General features: G+C 38.3%; 1 protein-coding gene across 1 annotated transcript in view; it reads right to left on the reverse strand.

The window, feature by feature from the left end:
- The window catches only part of ppargc1b (peroxisome proliferator-activated receptor gamma, coactivator 1 beta), a 145,401-nt gene that overhangs the window by 15,037 nt on the left and 106,576 nt on the right, over positions 1–23,788 (reverse strand). Inside the window, exons 4-6 of the mRNA XM_084719830.1 lie at positions 7,952–8,077; positions 2,902–3,961; positions 1,738–1,783 (exon numbers count right to left, since the gene is read on the reverse strand). Coding sequence (XP_084575956.1) covers positions 1,738–1,783; positions 2,902–3,961; positions 7,952–8,077 — 1,232 coding nt within the window. The remainder of the gene's footprint in view (positions 1–1,737; positions 1,784–2,901; positions 3,962–7,951; positions 8,078–23,788) is intronic.

The raw sequence follows: 23,788 nt of genomic DNA on the forward strand, positions 1-23,788 counted from the left end.
AAGTAAACAAATAACACAGTCGACTCTTAAAAAATTCATAATCATAATCATGTATATTGCAATTGAACCCTCAGCAGTGCAACGTCCTTGTACAAACAACACAGAGGAGGAATTTTTATTTTAAGGCATATTTTGACAACAATTTACATGCAAATTTTTTTTTATTATTATCTTAAAGCGATAGTTCGCCCAAAATTAAATTCGTGAACTTATGTACCCGCTTCAGGCGTGTGCATGCAGAGCTGGTCTGAGAGGTTACAGTTGACATTTAGGCTAAAAACAAATGACATCTTTTTGGGACAAATTTTAATGTCGTGGTTTATGGACACTTGGATTACACCATACAAGCAGTATGTATTTTGTGCTTTTTTGTGTTCTTTTTTTACATTTTAAAGCTGGTCACGGTTCACTTCAGTTGCACTGGATTTGGCTATAATGCTGTTTTCAGCTGAAGCTCCGGAGTGTTTTGTGAACTGGAGATCTTCACCCATCCTCACATCAGCACAGGGGTGAGTAGATATTGAGTGAAATTTCATTTTTGGGTGAACTATCGCTATAATTAATTTACTACATGATGGTCTGTATTTTAGGCTATAATAGGAGCTGCCATTGTTGTGTAACATCAAACAACTGCTTCTTCATGAAATCCAGGTGGGAAATGGGAAGTCTGACCTTCTGAAATTGAATATTTGACATCCGAGTTGTTGCTGGAATGCAGCATTAGTGTACATTGTAAATTAATATCATCCACTTTAGCTGTAGTTGTCAGAATCCAGATCACTATGCTGAGTTTATCTGGAATATCTTACATATCATTATCACCATTAAAGATACCTTTAGCTGCTTTTATTACACCCAATAGTGAGCCCAAATGAAAACTGTTGCTGCTGCTGGGGTTCATTTAATAACAAACACATCCTATTTGCTATTTGCACTTGTCAGGCATGGATTGTGAATTCCCTATGAAGCCCTATGAATTTTAGGACGTAGTTTGCATTACAGCCCAGGTCTAACATTTTGTTATAATGAAGGCATATGTTTGCCACTGAAGCATTTCCCAGGGCAGGCTGTCTACTTTGCAGAGGTTACTGCAGCTTTTTTGTTTGAATACAAAATAAACAGTGCCATCCCCTTGTCCACCCACTTTTTATTCCACAATCCCCAATAGTCTGAAAAATGTACCATTAGCCCAAAAGCCTATTTATCCAGCAACCCGTTATTCTGAAAATAACTCTGAAAAACACTCTTTGCTTTAAAAAATACAACTCTCCCTGCAGTAACACTCTTGCCCCAACCCTAACAACTGCAGAGGAACAAGAAGAGTGTAAGGTCTGGAAATTAGCACATCAACAAGCTATAGCTAGCATTTTTTTAAGGTTTTAGAAGTGAGTTTTTTGATTAGTAGTAAGTAATAAAGCATTTTTACTGCATCTGTTTGGATTATTTGGTTATAATCACGAAGTAATGCACCTCACATGTAGTTCCAAAGTTTAGTGAACTGATTTTGCATTTTGTCTATAATTTGAAATTGCACTATGTAGAGTCAGACATAACTGTAAGAGCAGTAAGAAGGCCAGAAAAAAAGACAGTCATGAAATAATTTTTCTGCAGTGCTTAACATTAAGTACTCTGCTACTGCAGGCTACATACTGCATGAGAAATGAAGGAGTACTTTAATCAAGCCACTGCTGTATGATGAAACACAGCAGGTGCTTCACAGTATATAGAGATACTCACGCTGTGGACTTGGGGTTGAGAGGCAGACAGAGGCAGGCTCGCTTTTCTGCAATCAGAATAAAAAGCCAGTTATAACCATGCATTACATTACACACATGCTTGGATGATGTGTGTCTGTGGGCTGCCATCACAGTGCAACCACTAATTTCTCACCTATTGTGTGATTTACACCTTAGTGATCAGCATAAATCACATTTCCTGGTCACATTGTTTTCTGGATTTAATGGATTATGTTTTAAACCTAATGGTGAGACATGAGAGCTGCAGTATATAGTTTGTGATTTATATTCCAACACTAAAATCTCCAAGGACTTTCAGTAAATCCTACATCATTCACGTTGTCACACTGTCATCATTTCAGTGCTACAGCTGCTTGGCAGAGCCAGTGTTGGAAGACAAAATGGACCAAACTAGAAAAGTTTATGAGATTTGGATTACAATTAGATAGGACTGTACCCAGTAATTCAAAGCTTCAGAGCTTTGTTCCTAACACTGACATTTGAATGCTGCACAGCTATTTTGTCTGTGTCTGTTCATTCTGGTTAAACCCAGTATTTGTGCAGATTTGCAGTTCTTGTGGTGGCTGCGTAGGATTGTTTCTGCCTTGTGTGATGCAATCATTTCCAATAAGTTTTTATTTAATGAAATACTTTGCTTCAATCCATATTTGTTCTAAAGCCACATTTTCACTGTGGTCTACAGTTTGTTCTCCTGCTTGGAATATAGGAATAAAAAATGTGCTATTATAATCATCTTTGTTTCAGATAATAATATTTCTATCAGATGTGTCTCAAACATGTCAACTGTGTAGTCTAAAACTCTAAAACTCTATGAAAAAAAAAAATATTAATACTCATTCAAAATACAGTTTTGTTCCAATTCCCAAGAATGAGTGAGCCATTTAAAAAGTTGCTAAATAAATAAAGATGAATTGAATCAAATTGAGGATTTTGCTTCTTTTGTGGGTGATGACATCAAAATGCGATGTCAGACATTCAAAGCTTGTTTCAAAAACCTCAATAGAAGCTTTGGATGAAAAAAAAGACACATCAGAACAGCCCTACAGTTAGAGACATGCAAATAAAATCTGAAATTATCGGCTATTAAAAATGAGAATAAAAGCCTCTAGTGTGAATGTAGCCTGCATCTTTTCTACTATCTCACCATTGTGGCAGCAGGGTTTGGTTGGCTCCGTTGTATTTGCGCTGCCATCACTCAGTGTGAGCTGCTCTGGCTGCATCTCCATCATGGTTCCTCCTCCTGCTTGGGTCGGCAGGAGTTTGACCCCTGCTCGTCCCTCTTCTTTCTCCTCCCTGTCCTTCCCCTCTCCTTCCCTTGCCCGTCCAGGCCGCAGCCTCTTGGCGAAGCGGCTGGGGAAGGAGGCCAGACGTCGGGAGCGCCGAACCGAGAAGGAGCCACCATCCTCTGATGTCTCTTCCGGGCTTTGAGGGGCCTCAGAGGAGCAGTCTCTCCTCTCAGGGCAGGAAGAATCCTTATGAAGCTCCAGTTTAGGAGCGGTGGAGCTGGGGGAGTGGGCTGTGGCTGATTTAGGCGGGGCAGGAGGAGCAGATACTCCTCCTTTGTTGGGGCTGTGGGAGTAAGGAGGGCTGTGCAGTCTGTAAGGCTTGCTCACATCGAAAGAGCTGCTCTGCTGTAGGAGCTCGCGGAGAAGGGAGTTGGCCTTCATCTCCCTTCGCCTTGCAAAGGGAAGCCTCCTTGGGGCACTGCTGCCTGCCCCAGTCAAGCTCCCACTAGTCCCAGGAGTCGCCACCAAGACAACTCTGCTGTGAGAGTTTGTGGCGGCTGGGCGGGAGGCGTCAGGTCGGGCCCGAGACCTCTGGAGGTCGCGGTCCTTGCGTTCCCAGCCCTGCTGCTTGCGTGTGGGCAGGCAGTAGGTGTGCATGTATGTTATCAGCTCCACCACCGAGTGCAGTTCTTTTTCTGAGCTGAACTGAGGCTTGGTAGGTTCAGCAGGCACAGCGGGCGCAACCGCCACACCCTCAACCTCGCTGCTGGAAGACTCCTCCTCTTCCTCCTCCCCTTCCTCCTCTTCCTCCTCCTCTGACTCACTGTCCTCGTCCTCTTCCTCCTCTTCATCCTCCTCTGTGTCCGGAGCAGGGTTGTCCTCCAAGTCTTGGGCGGTAGTGAGGTGGCGGTGGAGCTCGGTGCACAGTCGGCCTGCTGGACGGACGGCTCGGGGCTTCCGCTCCTGAGGGAGGTCACTCTGAGGACGGAGCCACACAAACATGAATGTTTTTTACCATGTAGAGAGCAAAGTATTTCTGTTTAGAGACAATATAGGTTTATTTGTTATATAAAACATTCTTCTGCATCAGTTTTTGTCCTTCCTGGTTTGGAGATGTAAGCACCCTCTGATGCTGGTGTTATGACAATGAGGAGTCACTGAACCATATGAAAAGATAAACAGATAATCGAAAAGGTCTGAATTTGTGAGAGGAGGGCAAATGGACAGAATCTAGTAACCCTGATCTTGTTAAGTTTGTCCTGTAAACTGGAGATCTGACTACAAGAACTTAAAGCTGCAGTAGTCCAAGATATTACCTGTTTTTTCCAGCTTTGTTGTTTGAAAGACAAATAAATATATAGCATGTGTGTAAGGCTCATTGTTTTCCTTCTTACCAAAAAGTATGTTTTGTTTTTTTTAAAGACTCACATTAATTTAAACTGATTTTATGCCCCTCAAAAGTTATTTTAAACAGAGTAGCAGTAGGTCCTTAATAAGTCTTAAAATTAATTCATGTAAATTCACATTTACTAAAAACTTAACCTCTGTTTGGGAAGGTGGTCAATTCATATTTATTGAATGCTGTAAGAATGCTCTTAAATTCACTCCAAGTGCTAAATGCCTACCTTGCTATAGCCTCGTTTTAAACAGTTGTAATGATTCATATCATTAAGGACAAATATACATTTTGTCACACAAGTAAAGGTATTTGAACAAATGGTGATATGTGTGTGCAGCAACACAAACTGTGACAGATACTGGCTCTAACCTGGAGCACTTTTGGAGAAAGTGTAAAAGTTATTTTATAGTCAGTGTTTTATTATGAACATTCAGTTTCATTTTACAAGAACAGTCACAAAAATGTTTGTGAATACTGTCAATTGTAGTTCTTAGAAATACTTAAAATTGTAATTAATAATTAATGTCATCAATTAATGTAATCAGAACTTGACAACGGCAAAGAAAATTTTAATCAGTTCCTCTCTACTTTTGGCCCATTCAAACGCACCACTATTGCGGCTTCTGTCAATGGACATCAATATGACATTGTGACATTAGAAAAACAATCTTTTACTCTGAGGGACAAACACTGAAACCTGACATGTACTGTTAATGCTTCAGATCAAACTTTCTTCATTTTCTATCAAAATCCACAGTAGCTGCTAGAAATATCTCATCACACTGTCTCCAGGTGTTCATGGGAAGAAGAAAAATGAAGCACCAAACAACAAAAACAGACTCATGAAGGCATGGGTGTATCTTCAATTTCCTGCCCTGGATACAGGAACACTGAGCACACAGCAGTAAATTCTGCTTCTGACTACGTGAGGGATGATTCAGTGTGCAGCTGCAATGAAATGGCTGATTCTATATTACTCATAGAGAGGAGAGAGAGGGAGAGACTATGATTCACTGTTGCCCTCTTGCCCTGTCAGTCAATACTCTGCCATCTGCCACAGCAAAGCCACACTACTCTAAAACTAAAGCTCAGACACACACACACACACACACACACACACACACACACACACACACACACACACACACACACACACACACACACAGAGCAAGGTTAGGAGGGCATGTGATGGATACAAGCTTGGCTTATCCCTGCACTGCATGTGCTGTGGGTTTTCTGTATCTTCCTCACTTGAGCCAGACCAGAAGGCTGTATGAAGGCTCACAGTGCTTTATGTCTGTACAAGATAGATGACTGGTGTTGTAATCAATGTCCACTTGAAGCACAATGCTAGCAGCTATCCAATTACTGCTAAGTCATACAGCAGTAGCCATTGTAAACGTCCTTTCTTCCCCAACACCACATCTATCAGCTGAACATCTCTGTGATCTTGAAGGCCTGACAAGTTTTTAGTCTAAAATGAGATATCTGCCATTTGAAAGATAAAAACTGTTGTACTAGCTGGACAACTGCTAGCTGGAAAAGTTTCACTATTTATTCCTGCTCCTGTCAGAGGGAGGGTTCAGCTAGTTCTTAGAGAGGGTCAGGGCTATTGTTTTTGTACTGAAGCCAAGTTTGACCACAATTTTTCAATAGTTCCATGATAATTTATTCTCATTAAGAGGCTTTCGATGTAACAGCACCGCTGCACTCTCACACCAGTACCCTTAAAGTGATAACAATACCAACAGAGTATTTCATTTGATACTTTTATTAGAACTGCTAATTCTGTCAGTCATTTCCTCTGCTCAACCTCACCACATCACTGACTGATGGGTTGTAGCTGCTGCGGAATTATCTAAATAATGAGTTGTATTAAATCGACAAACACTTGCTGCAAGCAAAATCATTCCATATTGTTTGACTGAAGAAGTTTTGATTCTATTTGGTACTGTGTTATTTCAGTCGATACCTTAAAGGTAAGGTAAGGTAAGGTGGGTACAAATACCCAGCCCTATCTGGCTTCAATGGCTTGCTTGCTTGGTCCAAAGTTGAATCCACTGAACTTTGGATGCAAGCTTGCTCTGAACCCAAGCAGCTCAAATCTCATAGTGTCTGAAAGGGTCTTTGGGGTTTAAAGGCAGAAATCAAACCCCTGTCCACAAAGCCAGTTTGATGAAATAGTTTTAGGTGGGACTGAAGTCAGTGCCTTTCAAAGTGACTCATATGCCTGTTGTGACTCATACAAGCATTTTCTAATCTGCAACCCAGAAAGTTTAGCATTGGTTAGTTTAGGCAACTAAGGACCTATTGTCACCTGCAAATCCAAACCAAGGCTTGCATTTTTGTACTTTGTACAGATTTGATATTTTGGTTTCACATTGCAATTATGTGAGCACACTAAAGAACTAAACGTGACAAACCTATGTCTTGACGTCATCACCTACATGACCTGTGTCTCCATATGCTTGGAACTGTTTGGTTTGTAGATGGTTCTTTGTCTGAGGTTGGTGTGTTTTCAGTTCAGTTCAAGTCCTCCCTCTCTAACTCTGGAACCAGATTTTTATTTCCAATGGACACTTGGAAATCATCACACCAAATTGCTTAACATTTTCACATTTGGTCTCTTTCTCTCCCCATGTGCAACCAAAGCTCATTTTATTTTGTTGTGTTGTTTTACCTTGTTCTGGTTCTAACAATAGCTTCTGCCAGAACTTCATGTAATAGGTCTGAAAATCTGAACCATCCAAACAAATGTTTTCACACTAGAAACAAATTGAAATCTAGTTCATTTTGATCTGGACCAAGACCACCTCTTTCAGTCGGGTCAAGTTTTGGCTGTTTAGTGTAGACCATCGTGGAAAAGACAACTTGGTTAAGGCTTAGGACAGATTGTGGTCATAGTTTAAAGAAATCAATGTTGACTATTGGTAAGAAACGTGATACATACTGTGGGCTCTGGTGTCACAGACAAACCACCAATCTCAACTACATCACTCTACCTCCACCTCTCTTTTAAGAGAGAATGGTCTATATTCAATATGAATACAAGAGTTAACTTGTCAGTGAAAGACAACATATATCATTTCAAGCCTCTGAGCAACCGATTACTTTTCCAGCCTTGCAGTGCAGGAATAATTCTTGATCAAAAGCTCTCTTCCATGTACTGGTCTGACTCTAGCCTGGAAACAACTAGAGGCCCTTGCTTGAAGAAAACTTCTGCAGTGGCAGTAATGCTGACTGCAGGCCCTGCATGCAACAGTAAATTACTTCTGCCTTAACTCGCCACCTCTGAGGAGAAGTGATTGGAAAAATCCAATTTTGCTATCTTGCCAGCCTTCAGAAGACACAGTGAATGAGGCGTTAAGCGGTGAATACAGAGATGTGTGTCTGGAGTTGTTACACTGCTTCAGTTCTACTTCACAGTCTGAGAAAAGACTGAAGAAAGCTGGAGGTTTATTACAGAATGATTAACTGAAGGAAGAGTTTTAAAATCCCATTAAACTGTCATTGAAAAGCAGCCAAATCTACCTTTAATCAACAGCTTTTCACAGTAATTTGTGCCTCACCTTGACCAAAGGTCTGACCGGCCGTAGGTGCAGGCTTCTGTTGCTATAGCGATGGCTGTGGGCTCTATCTTTGTGTGCGTCGATGCCCGTGGGCACATTGGGAGGAGTCAGCAGCAGCTTCTTCAGCTGGTGAGGAAGAGGGTGGGAGAAATCAGTTAGCCTGCACTCTGCAAATTAGCATCCAACATATTTAGTACAGTGGTAGGATGTAGTTTTGTTCTTGTACCTATGTTACGTTCCATGGTTTGACTAGGGGATCAGGACCAAACATGGATGGAAATTTGGAAAAAAAAAATTCTAACTATTTTTGAGTCCTCACATCCATAAAATGATATCTAGGATTCCAGAAGAGACGAGCTGAAAAAAAAAATAGAAGGGTTTATAGTGAGGAATTTGGCTCCTTCAGCCTTTCATTCAAATTTTTTATCTATATTCTGTTGCTTGCTAACGCCCTGTAGATGGATGTTTGTACAAGGGAATAATGTGCAGAGGAGGTCATAAGGTTATGATACTGTACATTTATCACATCCCTAAAGCTGACGGCGAAATGGCATGTTCACGTTTCCCATTAAAGAACTGGATTCTGCCATTTCTCTCTCTAGAATAACAGAATATGACTTCCTCTCCTCCCTTTCTCCTTCATCCTCCCATCCAATAGTCATGTCTATCTATCAATATGGTTCTGGTCTCTTTGTTATACCCTTTTGTCTACTTCTTTTGTCACCCACATATCACTTTCCTTATTTCCTGTCCAATCTTTTAGCTCCTTTTCTCAGTTTTCATCTATAAAAGCTTTGCTACTATTGCCATTTCCTTCCAATTTCTCATCTTCATCCAAACCTATGTACATCGACTATATCCACTTCCTTATCTCCATCTATCCTATGCTATGTTTTACCTCTCACTCATCCATCCTTCTTTCTCTCTCCTTCCTTCAGATCAAACAGGAAGCCACAGTTAAGATACAGAGGAAACAGAGAGGAAAACAGAGAGGAAACAGAACAAACCCCTCCCTGAGTATTACCTTTCAAATGGATATTAACACAACCACTCCTCATTCCCCACTGTCCTTTGCTTTTTTTTCCATCTGTCTCTTCATCCATTCCCAGCTTCATGACAGGGCTATCAGCTGATATAAATCAGCTTAGGGAGAAAATCCCCCACTAAGCTGTGCAGCGTTTGCTCCAGGAGAAGACGATGTAGGAAATACAGATGTGATAGGAATGAGAATTGGAGCAGAACAGGTCTTCCCAAATGATTTACAGCAAAAGGGCCCTGCACAGACAGGGTTCATGTAATGGAACACACCCTCTGGCCCCCATATTGGAGGTCAACATTTCCTGGTAAATAAGGCCGGATTTGTAAGCTAATTCTTCTCTGCTGGGAATGAATGCAATTTGTGTGTTGTATACAAGATGTAAATTGGCAGAAGTTGCATTATTTCTGGTGTCCTTGAGAGTAAAATTTTCTTAGGTGACTGACAAGTATGAATACATCCAGTTCAAAAATATGAGTAACTTTAAACATGCTTGATGCCCAAAATACACCAAGAGTCTGCTTTTTTTTAAGGTACAACTGACCATACCAAGACAACAAAATAATTTTAATAGTTTCAATAGAGAGCTTGGAGCTTTTTGTGATTTTTGAGTACATGTACCCATCCAAAGAACAAACAAATGCATTTTGAGTCCAGGAAGTGCTACTACCAAAACATTGGATGAGAAACCTTTTTTGAAAGTCAAAGTTAGTGGGAATAAAGACATTACATGTCTACCAAAGTACATTTCATCAAATTCAATCACAATCACAAAGCTTGAATTTTTGTTGTGTATGTTGATGGTGAATTTTCAGCATAAATCTGTAAAGTCAGCCATTTGAATCATTTCATTTTCACTTTTTGGGGGCAATTTTGGCTTAACTCAGCAATGATGTTGCTATGCTTTGCTCAGTTTGCAACAACAGAGCATTTTAAATTTGCTACAGCTTCTGATTTGACCTTCACTCATTTTTCCACCATAGCAAATGCACCTCAGGCTAATGTTTATTGTAGCTTTTGTAGCTTTTAGAACCATATCACCACAATATCAAACTGACAGATTTTTCAGAACAAAGATGAAATATTCAAAATCAATGGCCCCAACATAAATCTATCTAATGATTTAATTATCAAGTTGACAATGACAATATTACAGAGAGAAAATTTTGAAAGTGGAATTTTCAGAGAGGAAATACACTTTCAAAACAAGTATTTCATGGCCATGGTATGATATCAATATGTTAACTAAACATTATCTTCTCAGATAACACTCATTTTCTTTTTAACATTTAAACACAAGCTAACTTAGCTTGTACGAGCTAAGTCATCTTCATGTTGCTTTAGTACTTTAGCCTGCTGGCTAGTTAGATAAATGACCATTCTACCTGAATAACAGACAGGAGCACCATGCCATGCCACTGTCCCATTTGTTTTTGGGATAATGATCTGTTAGAAAAATGAGCTTTTGGTCCAATGGGATATTTTCCAGCCATTGAGCTTACTGTGTCAATTTATCTCATCAGAATGAATTTAAAACCACACTAGAAATGTTTCAGGTTAGTGTACAACTATCTTATAAATCTAGCCATCAGCATTGACATTAAATCACCCACTGGACCTGATTGATGGTGCATAACATCTATTAATACAGGGTTTCTGCAGGCCCTTCAAAAGCCTAAAATCCAATATTTTTTTTAGGCCTTATAAAGTCTTTAATGACAATTTTGACAGGTCTTAAAAATGCATTGATTATAGGGTTAAAATTACTTTTAAGAAGTTGATTTTACATCATGTATTTTTGAGAAAAAAATTGTACTGATCACACTATAGCAATTAGAAAACAAAACACAGACTCTGATTTTTCTTCATATCTGTACTTTTTTGCCAATATGGACCAAAAATTAAATTACATTCATAATGGCCTAACTTGCAGATTCCCTGAAATATGCTGTTTAGATTGGCATATATCTTTATGAGAAAGACATGTGAAACATTATAGGGAGAAAGGTAATTATGAATCAAAATGATGAGGTATAAAGCAGCAGATTAGTGTTCATAATGGTAGTTATTTGCCATAAAGCTGCAGATTATTGTCCAGGGGTCATAGTTGGATTGTTAATTTGGATAGCTACACCATGTTTTATTTACAACAGTCTTATTGTATATTGCTGTAATGCTTTAATGAGTACAACATTACCACTAAACAGAGCTGGCTGTAACCACAGAATACTATCTGGGTCAAATGACTGACAGGGACGATGGCCTGCATCACTAATAGAGCCACCCTGGCCCTTTGTGGGTGTGCCAACTTGGCTAAGAGTGTGTGATGATGCTCCTCTGAGAGTCCCATTGAGGAAAGTGAAGAGGAGAGTGAAGGTTTGTATCTGTGTGAAACACTGAAAACCTTCCTGCAGCATTTGGGCCCCTCAAACACTCTACTCTTCTCTGCTTTACTCTACTCTACTCTGGATGCCTTCCAGAGCTCCAGTAGCAGCATCAATAGAGGCCTTGTTCTGTGGTCAGATGGAGACACACACACACACACACACACACACACACACACACACACACACACACACACACACACACGAAAAAGCGGAGGTGCAGTTTCAATCACACATGAATGGAGTGCCACACAAATGAAAGACAAAAACAAACACATCAGTGGAGAAACAGAGACACAAATAAAGGATATATGAACACACATGGTGACAAGAATATATAGTCAAGCCCGAAATTATTCATACCCCTGGCAAATTTTGCTTAAAGTTACTTTTATTCAACCAGCAAGTTTTTTTTTTTTTTTGACCAGAAATGACACAGGCTTCTCCCAAAAGATAATAAGACGATGTACAAGAGGCATCATTGTGGAAAAAATTATTTCTCAGCTTTTATTTACATTTGAACAAAAAGTGGCATGTCCAAAATTATTCATACCCTTCTCAATAATGAATAGAAGAGCCTTTATTGGCCACTGCAAAATGTTCATGATTTTGTCTGCTAACCATTTCTTCACCACTTTTGCTGTGTGTTTTGGGTCGTTGTCATGCTGAAATGTCCACTGGTGCCCAAGGCCAAGTTTCTCTGCAGACTGCCTGATGTTGTTGTTGAGAATCTTGATGTATTGCTCTTTTTTCATGGTGCCGTTTACTGTGATTAGGTTCCCTGGTCCATTGGCTGAACCCCCCCCCCCTCCCAAGTATTAGGTTCCCACCACCATGTTTGACAGTGAGGATGGTGTTCTTAGGGTTGAAGGCTTCTCCTGTTTTACGCCAAATGAAGGATACATCATTGTGGCCAAACAATTCAATTTTTGTTTCATCTGACCATAAAACAGAAGACCAGAAGTCTTCTTCTTTGTCCAGATGAGCATTTGCAAAGGCCAAGCGGGCTTTTGTGTGCCTTATCTGGAGAAATGGCATCCTCCTTGGTCTGCGTCCGTGGAACCCAGCAGTGTGCAGTGTCCGTTGGACTGTCTGTCTTGAGACGTTGCCACCCGCACAGCCCAGATTCACCAGGATGGCCTTGGTGGTGATCCTTGGATTCTTTTTCACCTCTCTCACTATCCTCCTGGCCAGCATAGGTGTCAATTTTAGCTTCTGACCACGTCCTCTGAGATTTTCCACAGTGCAGAACGTGTTGTATTTTTTAATAATACTTTGCACTGTAGCCACTGGAACTTGAAAACATTTAGATATGACCTTATAGCCCTTTCCAGACTTGCGAGCAGCCACAATGCACAGCCGCAGGTCCTCAGTGAGCTCCTTTGTCTTAGCCATGACTCGTCACAAACCAACTGCAGAGAGCTGCTGTTTTTCACCTGTTGAGTTGATTACAACTGCTGTTCCCAATGAATCAGGGTAATTAGGATGCTTTAGAACAGCTTGGACTATTCGGAATGGTACAGAACTTTGGATTTTCCCATAGACTGTGACAGTTTGCAAAGGGTATGAATAATTTTGGACATGCCACTTTTTGTTCAAATGTAAATAAAAGCTGAGAAATAATTTTTTCCACAATGATGCCTCTTGTACATCGTCTTATTATCTTTTGGGAGAAGCCTGTGTTTCATTTTCTTAAAAAAAAAAAAAACTTGCTGGTTGAATAAAAGTAACTTTAAGCAAAATTTGCTAGGGCTATGAATAATTTCGGGCTTGACTGTATATATATACATATATATATACATATATATATATATATATATATATATATATATGTATATGTATATATATATATATATATATATATATATATATATATATATATGTATATATATATATATATATATGTACATATATATATATATACACATATGTACACACATATATATATATATATATATATATATATATATATATATATATATATATATATATACACACACACACACACACACACACAGATACAGCCCTGATATTTGTTGTGCATCTCTAAGAAAGACCTTTTCACAGAGTGACATGTAGCAATTGTGTGTGTAAAAATGAGTCCTGCAGTCCAAATAGTGTGTTGGAGCCATAGGCCGTATATTAAATAGGTTGAATTCCTGCTTAATATACAATATGGGTGAAGTGCATTGTTCCCTCTCAGGGAAGCTCAGGCAAGCTGCAGGAATGCAAGATTCGCGCAACTTTGTCAAAACAAGGGGTGACAAGTTGATCTGTAAGTTGATCAGGTGTACAAACTGTCAACTGTCTGTCAATATTAAGTCCAGCCTGTTGTCCTGAAAACAAAAGCCCACTGCTCTCAAAGTACACACTCTGGAGTTGGAGTTCAGTGGCTGCCTGTCTCACTGCCTGCCAAACTCCATTAACAGATTGCTCAATTTTAATTTCTAAACATCTCCTCCTTCTACAAGATTATTAATGATTTCTTAAGACTCGTAAAGAGACACTAATTCATTCAGCAAACATTCAGCATCATTTTGAATGTTAAGTTCAGAGAGCACCTTGTTGTGTGTCTTTAAGTTTGACATGTTTCCTTAATCACTGTTTCTGATTTACACTAAATATATTACAGATTTCTCCTTTAACTAAAAAGAGAAACTGCTCTTCCAGGATAAAATTGCACCAAACTGGAAACTGAATTTGTGTCACTGAAACATTTTAAGGTAACAAAAAAGAACAATTCTTATTTTCAGGTGATTATAAATAACATACTGTCAGTGTTCTATTCCATTTCTGACATATTCTGCCAATAAATCCCCATAAATCCTACAGGCTAGACCTTCATGTTGCTCTGTTTGCCAGTATAGTTATCTCAAAAAAGTGTTTTACAACCATCTGAAATACCTTAAAAATACTGTCTAGATATAAAACCAACTTTCTTATTATTTCAGACATAGATACAATTTGGAGATACATGATTTTATCTGAGACAAATAAGCACAAATATACACATGGAAAGCTGTTGTAATGTAAACTGTAAAGCAGTTTAGTTTGATCATAATTATATTTTAGATGTCTGCAAATCCTTTTTGATGACCCATAATTACAATGTGACCGATCTCATTGACAATCCAGTCAGCAATTATAATTTGTATAATAAAACCAATAATTCAAGACAGAGATGGATGACAAAATACAGGAAAAATCGAAATAAATGAGGAGAGAATGTACAGCAATACAGATGCTTCCATAAAGAATCGTGAATCGGTTCTGGAGGCTTTGATTTGTCAACTATCTGTATTTCCAAATACATTTTCAAATGTCTGATTTCCTTTAAATACATATTTAAAATGATCATCAATACACAGTAGTTTTAATTCAGAAATTCATTTATAACTTGTCAATACACTGTTGACTAAATTGACTGAATGACTGACTGAGTTATGACTAGTAAATATTTTAATAAAATTTTTCCTGACTCATAAAGAAATTGAGTCATTAATATGAATCCAATCAAGCTAATAAAATGTAAACAGATGTGTGGTAGATAGACACAGACACACACAGAGACACACACACACACACACACACACACACACACACACACACACACACACACACACACACACACTGCAGTATTGCTCATCACCAGCAGAGGGCAGTGCCACACTCAGGCCAGAACACATGAGTGACAGCAGTCATGTGACAGTAAAGTACTGAACTGATGGAAATTGGGGTGAAGCACACAGACACACACACAGACACACACATGTAGCAGCTTCAGTAGAGTAAACAGCATAATGTTATTACAGCAGGCTTTTCTGTGTGAGTGGATGTGAATGTCAAGTTGCTATTTTTGCCACTGATAGTTTATGCAGTGGAAACAGAGCGAGGATGCAGGATGATATGATTTATACACTGTAAAGTGAAATATTCAGTTTTCTGTCAGAGGGCATGGAGTCGGTCCTGGAATCACTGGAGCCTCTCAGAGTTTCAGGACATTTAAGACAAGCAAATCATTCAGTGAATCTAAAAAGTGTTTACAAATCAGGGTCATCATTAGTAATCTGTCATTATGAAACTTTTACAGAATAGATAGTTTAGAGGAAAGTTTTTGTTTGTTTTAGCAGGTTTCTTTCTAGCACAAACAGTAAAAGATAAGAGTGGAAAATATAAATTATCCAGATAGATAAATACCAGGTCATGGAGCTGCTCTGACATAAATATAGGTACTTGTAGCAGTGTAAGCAGCAATTCAAACTTCAAAATATTTAGAATTACTGAAGTTAAGTCAGTGGCTGCTCCAGGTGAATAGTAATCGCAACAGTAGTGGTGTAAAGTAGTTATTAACTGAGACAGTGGAGATGGAGACCTCCATCAGATCACAAGCTCACATTGAAGAAGTTCTGGCTTTCTGGCAGAAATCCTTTGTAAACTGTGGTTTAAAGTCTATTCTTTTCCCCTAAACTTAACCATGTGGTTCTTGTGTTTAAACCCGACCAAGCAGCCACACACAACTGAAAACAATAAATGATAATAAAACAAGTCAACAGTAAGTTTAATATGGGAGTAGAATCTCCTGGATGGAAGTTTTATACAGCACACAGCCAGCTCCTGGTGTGGGTTTTGTCTCTTTTAATACGATGGCACCTGATTTCCTAAAACCTTTCTGCCAGAAAGCACAAGTGCTGAAGGTTAAAATCTGAAAAACCACACTAAAACCAAATGATCAAACTAATTACTTTTAGTGAGTGGAAACTTCAAAGAGTCTGACATATCTGTTGACCTCCAACTTTTGAGTTTATTAACTCACAAAAATTGTGGCAACTTATTTGGATTTACAGTGCAGAAATGGCATGGATTTGTCAATCGATGCACCATATGCTAGACTATTATTGTTTTTTTTCATTTATTTTAATATTTAGCATTTACTTTTGACAGGGACAATATAGATATAGACATACTTACAGAGAGGTAAAAAATGCACCTGAAGCAATGTACATAGGACTTCTAGTCAAAGCTAATTTGCATTCATTGTTTCTGGTTTAACCACAACATTTCCAAAACAAAATTCTCAAATTTAGATTTTAAAAATTCCATTTTAATTCCTACATTGTACAGTGCTTGCCTGAATATTTTTGGTTAATCTTAAGTGGGGAAAAAAAGTTTTCTTACTGTTCCTTTGAAAGCAACCAGTAATGTTCACCTGACATGTAAATGGTATGAGTCAACTCACAACTTCAGACAAAGAAAACTCTGGATCCCCCAAGGTGAGAGAAGGTCTGACTTGTCTTGCTAGTCACAACGTTTCTGCCTGGAGGTGTACCAAGGTGATGCCCAAGGGAGAATATTTCAGGAGTTGTGGAGGCAACAACAAAGACAAAGACAGAGGTAGAGACTGCAGTAGCTTGGCAGCGACCATAAGTGATCATAGTAGTGGTGCTATGTGGATGTGTGACAGAAAAAGGGGCCTGTGTATATGTGAGGAAACTTCTGGAAAAGTGTGTTATCTTGCCAGCTGTCAGAGGAGTGCAGCAACAGCCAGTTGACTGAGAGCAGTGAGTGTATCAGAGGATAGAGAAGTCTTTTTCAGCTCTACTGGTGCAGTATTTGAGGAAAAACAAGCAGGAATGACATGCGGTGCTTGTGTAGGATAAATCATGAGCGGTTACTACAACTTTCAAATGCAGGATACAGTACTGGTATTTAGATGTGTGTAACATGCAGAGCACTTAAAGTTTATGAAATAACTTTTGTAACATTTAGGTTTTGAGTCAGATAATAGTAGAAAAGGTTTCAGTTAAAAACAGAAGCTTCTCTGGTAAGACTTTATAATAATCATCAATAATAAATGGTAAATTGATTATTAAAGTTTATAGCTACTTTACTTTTAACAGACATTCAAATGTTCACATATTATTTATAAACCATTTATAAAACAATTGTAAAATTTTATTAACATCAGTTGCAATTTTATTATAATCAGTTGATGTTTGTAGATATTCCCAACTCATATAATATGTAACATCTGGGTAGACCTTCAAAATAAAGGCGCAACAACTACTTGGGTAGGTTTAGGAAAAGATCATGGTTTGGGTTAAGTATGTTGCTTAAGAAAGTTCACATACTTGATGTGACACATATGTTATATACATAAGTATGTCAGGTTTCTAATCACCAGTCACAACCTCATAACAGCATCCAAATAATGTTCATAGACAGTTTAAAAACTAATTATTAACCGTTAACAAATATCGGGTTCATATTGTTAACAGTTTACAAATTTAAAATTCTTTCTTTCATATCAGCTATGATACAAATTATAAAGTAATTATTTCATATCTCACAAATTAATGATAAAATGACTACAATGACTTACATTGGTGTCAATGAGGTTCTTCTCATGGTTTAACAGCAGCTATGTAACAGAACCAACCACTTCTCATTTGACCTTCACCGTCTTTTCTTAGATGGAGGTTGGAACTGAGAGAACTGGCAGGCGTAACTGATTAACCAGCCTGCATTCATTCTTATTTTGACAGAAGTTGACTGATAACTAAGGAGTCTTCAAGGTGAAAAAAGAGCAGGGCAGTCATGTGTAGAACCACTATGTTTTGCAACACAACAGCGAAGATGATGGCATCTGGTGGCTTGACCTCACAGTATCACTGACCTGTTGTTTTGGACTAAACAATACCTCCATGTCCTTTAACAGCAACAAAACCAGTTCTGTCTCACTGTGTCCTGTTTGTTGTTTCCATGCCAGCATAGTGTTAGCCCCCACCCCCCCAACACACGGGCACACACACACACACACACACACACACACACACACACACACACACACACACACACACACACACAGAGATATCGCTGTGAGGTTTGGCTTTTTTTTTTTTGCTTCTTCAGCTGCCAAACTATCCTTATTCTTGTACTGAACCATCTGAGGTCATTAGAGTCATTTCCACCAATTTGGAAGGAATGCCCCTTCCTCTGGTCATTTGTCTCTCAGATCCTGTAATGGTACCAAAAAATGTAGCACAGCCTTAAATAAACATAAAGGTAAAATATGACCTGAGGAGAAGCCCTGAGGGCCTCCTAGGCCTTCAGAGAAGGCCTAATATATCAGTATTTCAAATATTATATTTAAATATAGTATATTTGATTTATTTCATTTCATTATTTGGCTATTCTCCTCTAATTCTAATTCAATAAACCTCATTTTCTATCAACTTTGCTTCAAAAAGGAAAGTTACTGTCCTGAAAACAGCAAAATAGAGTTATCCAATCAGATTTTCTTTGTTGTTGTCTCTAAGCAGAGAAAGGTTAGAGCTGGCTCACTCATTGGTTAGAACTTCATTACTGTGTTTGTTTAGAAAGTGACAGGTGAATTAACCAATCACATTTTAGTTTTCAGTGTGTGGGTGGGAAGAGACACCTTGCTCGAGAAGAAGCAGACAAGTGCAACACAGCAGACAGAGCTGTGACAGAAATAATAGAACTGGAGGTCTATGCTAATGAATGAATAATAAAAAGAATGATATATGAATGGTAAAAAAAACTCATAATGATCCATATAGATTAGAATAGCTCTTAATATCAAACACAAAGTTAAACGTATTGTACTGTACTTAAACTTATTAATGTAAGTTTAAGTACAGAAAACTCTAGAAAAAACATGATTTATTCTGCTATCATTGTGTGGTCTTTGCTGCCCTCTACTGGGTTTTTGTATGTGGCAACTACAAACTACAAACACATCACAAGCTACCTGCTGTCTGACACTTTGGGTTTTGGCTGAACTGAAGTTCCAGCTCTCATAGTTCACTACTGAATATGACACATGGTCAGAGCTCGTTAAAGTCTGTCAGAGCCTTTGAAAGGATAAAAACAACTTCAAATCATTTCTGCAGCCATTGCACCAGTTGTGTGTAAATTCTAACTTAGCCTAGTTAGAGCATACTTTTTTACTAAATTAACTGATACAAGCCCTGGCAGCACTGATGGTGTAACTATTTATCATAAAATGACACAGATTTATACTCACTAATGCTAAAATGGTAGTTTGTCTAAACACAGTATATTTTTTTCATTAACTGCAATCATTTTGCAGAAGAGACTTAATTTATCAATATTGATCTAGCTCACTACAACTACTATACTGCAGTGCCAAGTGTCTCAAGCCATAACCATGATGATGAAACTCTTTGATCACTGACTGCCTTAATTATTACTTTACACCCAAACTCAGTGGGATATTCCCCAAGTAACAAACTAATTATTAGTTATCAAGTTTGTGGTATTGACACCCTATGCTTAACTAAATGTGTTGTATGCGTTTCTGTCATGCATTTCTTGGTATCTTTTTTCATTTTTGCACATGTATTTTAACCTGATGATGGAATAAAAACCAATTACAAAAGTATTCTAAGTTATTGTGTGAGCAACATGAATATCTGCTAAATGTCATGAAAAAAAAATCAAATCATATCCAATACTTGTTGAGAATTTCACTCAAAACCACAAGGATCAACCTCATGGTGGGGTTAGAGGAAAAGTCACAAAACAATCATCAGAACCAGACCCTTTCTAAGTCACACCCATTTTTGCACAAGTTTAGCACCTGGCAGAGCCTGGGTCAACCTTCTCCTTTCCTGTTGCTTGATGTTAGCCAGCTAGCTAGGTATCTAGCATTTTTATTAAGTTCAGATGTAATAAAGATGTTTTTTACAGCTCCTCCATCAGGAACGTTTTAACTAAAGCCAAAGCATTAGTTTATTTATGGAATTCATTTACATTTGTAAATGATTATATTAACTGTCAGCTATTTGATAATCAATTAATTGTTGTGAGTAATTTTTTAAAGAAAAAAAGTTATAGTTGATTCTCTGATGTAAATATCTTATGCTTTCTTTAATCCTCTGTGTAAGTAAACTGAATACCCTTGGGTTGTGGAAGAAAGCAAGAAGTTTTCACAATTTTCTAACATTCTATGGACCAAACAACTAATTGATTAATTGAGAAAATGACTGACAGATTAATCAACAATGCAAATAATCATTAGTTGTGATCTTACTTATGTTTTCTTTCTTTTTCTTTTTTTTCTCTTAGATGAGTCTAAGGCCAGAGATAAACTTGCTGTTTAACCATGCGTTTGCGTTCACGCATGCGTAGCGTTAATTTCTGAGGAGGCGCACAACTATCGCTCCGAATGGACGCAGGATACGCGAGGCAGCCATGAAGCGTAGGGATGCGTAGGGGTGCGTATGCGAACGCGTAGTTAAAAGCAAGTATATTTCCAGCATTACACTACATAGCACAGAGAACATATACATATATATACTGTTATTGGTGCACAAAACAAAAAGGGGACTGTGGTGAGTCCATACATCCCTAATACCACAGTGCAAGCATGGCTAAATAGTTTAAATTTGGGATTGTGAAACATGCAGATCTCCAGATTGACTTGTCGTCATTTTAAAGCATCAAGTATAATTTCACAAAGAGCAGTTCTTTTTGCTTGTTTCCCTTTTCACAACTCACAAGTCATTAATCATCAGTTTCCTGTAAACTTCAGGAGCTGGTCCTATAGAGTCATGTTGTTCATTTAGTTTACTTTGTTGAGCCTCAAGAGTTGCAATATCCAGCTTTTGATTGTCCATCTTAACAAACCTCTGACTTCCCTGACAGACTTGTTTTATAGTGCAACTCAGTGTGTAATTGGAAGGCAGTGCAGCTTGGTGAATATTTACGCTGAAGGTATTCAGCCATCCGGCATGACTTATGGCCACCAAACAATAGTATCTTTGCAGACTGCGGCTAAATCAGAGCACACAACAAAACCCTGCGAGCAGCCCATTTGCTGTGAAATTTAAGTCAAATTAAGGAAGCGGGCTGGATTCATCTTGACAAGTGCAATAAGGCCGCATTACAGCAGTAATCATAAGTCGTTTATTGCAGTGAAATAGCTTCCTGCTTCAATTAAGCTCCAGAGCCGAGTGCAGGCCTGCATTCTTCTGACAACAGAGTGAACCGAGGAGAAAATAGGGCACAATATTCACTGTAAAGAGATACGGCAATTTGTTGTTCCTGTGTGATGAGACGGTGGTTTAGTGTTTTTTGGGGTGACGCAGTTCAGGTGCAGGCAACGGCTGATAACAGGGGGGAGCAGTGTGAGGAGAGAAAAACAAGGTTTATTCCTAGAAGTCTGGTTCAGGGAATGACAGAGGGCCTATAGAGAGCGGGAGAGAGGAATCCAGCAGCACTGTGTGAAAAGAGGGAGAGCAGAGGGGGAACGGGGTTCAAAACAAGCAAACACATAAACTGGAGCACGTGCTGGAAGACCACACACATGTCTGGATTACTAAACTTGTGAGGACTCTGGATTAGCTATCCCTAATGCTAAAACCTAAACTTGGCCCAGATTTTAAATGAAAATGACAGCCTATCACAACAGAGACATTTCAGGTATCTGTACTTTACTTGAGTATTTATTTTCTGACAACTTTTTACTTTACTCCCTACATTTCATCACAAATATATTTCTTTTCTTCTTCTCTTTTCAAAACAATCTGATTTTGATGCATTGAAGCAGGATTGTTGATTATATAAAGTTTTCATCATTGCATGCCGCCTTCCAAACATCAAGACTGATTTCAGCCTAAACAGATGAGACAATAATGAAGAGAAAAAATGATTCCTTGGTGTATCCATCAATGTATATCACACACATGACAGACATAACAAGACGAGATAAAAAAAAAAACTCTTTTAACTGTAATGAGACGTACAGTGAGTTGGTGCTTTTTCACTTTTACTTTTGGACAGTATTCTCAATAGATGTTTACATTCACATTTATGCTTCTGCTACTTATTGCAGTTTTTTGATACTGTTTTTATGTATATTTTTGGACAATGTAACGTAACAATATTTCATACTGAATATTTTAACAGTAGAAAGTGTTACTCAGTTACTTTAGTTTCGTCTCCTGTATTTTATATTCTTATATATATACATGTGTGTGTGTGTGTGTGTGTGTATGTAAACACATTGCTTAACAAATTTATTAGACCGCTATCCAGTGTATGGTTTATGCCACAGCTGCACTTAACTAACAGCATTGGCAATTACCAAAATATTTTTTATGTTTCTGTAATGGTTAATACACCAGTGTGTAGAAGCTCTTTAACATAAACGATATTTTTTTTAATGCTAAAATATAATTATTATTGTTATTGTTGAATTTTCAAATTTACTGTTTTACCAAAAAAACATGCTTTACTAAGATGTCAAATTATAGTTATTTATATCCATTTCCGAACAGAAAAAATAGTTTTAGTTGTTGAATGCTATGCTTGATTAATTTCTGACTTCTCAGAGAAGCCCAGTGAGCCGCTTCAAATCTGGGTATAAAAAAAGTGAATTCAGTTTAAAATTCCTCATTCCTGTTCACAATGGTAAAACGTGGAGAGCTCACTGAAAATAAAAGAGTCCACATTAAAACAGTTCATGATGCTCGATGGTCTCTGAGACAAATAGGGAAAGACATAAAGTGTCTCACAGTGTGGTCAAGTATGCTTTGGAGTCAATCACTGAGACTGGTACTTACAAAATACACCAAGGAAGAGGCAGGAAACAAAAGTTAACTGAAGCAGATGTCAGACACCTCAAGATCTGAAGTACTAGAGACAGAAGGAAGACCACTGCTGATCTTCAGGAAGAGATAAATGCTTCTAGATCAGAGTCAGAGAAAGTCTCCAGAATGACCACAAGCAGACGACTGATGGAACAAGGTTTAAAGAGAAGACTAGCTGCTAAGAAGGCATTATTGAAGCCTGCAAACATCCAGAAACTCCTCAGTGTTGTCAGGGAGCACAAACACTGGACTGTTGATGACTGGAAAAAGGTATTCTGGATGGACGAGTCCAAGTTTGAACTCTTCAGTCAGCATCGTTGTCTTTATGTCCACAGAAAAGCTGGAGAACATTTTGATACCAGACACATTTCACCCACAGTGAAACACGGTGGAGATTCCTTTATGGTATGAGGTTCCATTTGTGGAAATGGCGTGGGCAAATTCGTGAAAATCGACTGTATCATGAATAAGAACGTCTGCATCATGGGATACCTTCTGGACTGAATCTGATTGGTTCATATACCAACAAGACAATGAGCCCAAGCAAACTTCAAAGCTGTGCAGAGACTATTTGACCAAGAAAAAGAATCTGGAGTTCTGGAACTGATGGACTGGCCAAGTCAAAGTCCAGATTTGAATCCTATTGAACAAATTTGTGATTTAGTAGGTTCAAAGATTGATCACACAAAAGTTTCATCCAAAGCAAGTCTGTGGGAACAGATAGAAACTATTTGGAACTCAATAACAAAAGAGATTGTCAAAAACTACATAAAAACAATGC

Source organism: Lutjanus erythropterus, chromosome 5 (genome assembly GCF_056507025.1).
Source record: "Lutjanus erythropterus isolate fLutEry1 chromosome 5, fLutEry1.hap2, whole genome shotgun sequence".
NCBI lineage: Eukaryota > Metazoa > Chordata > Actinopteri > Lutjaniformes > Lutjanidae > Lutjanus > Lutjanus erythropterus.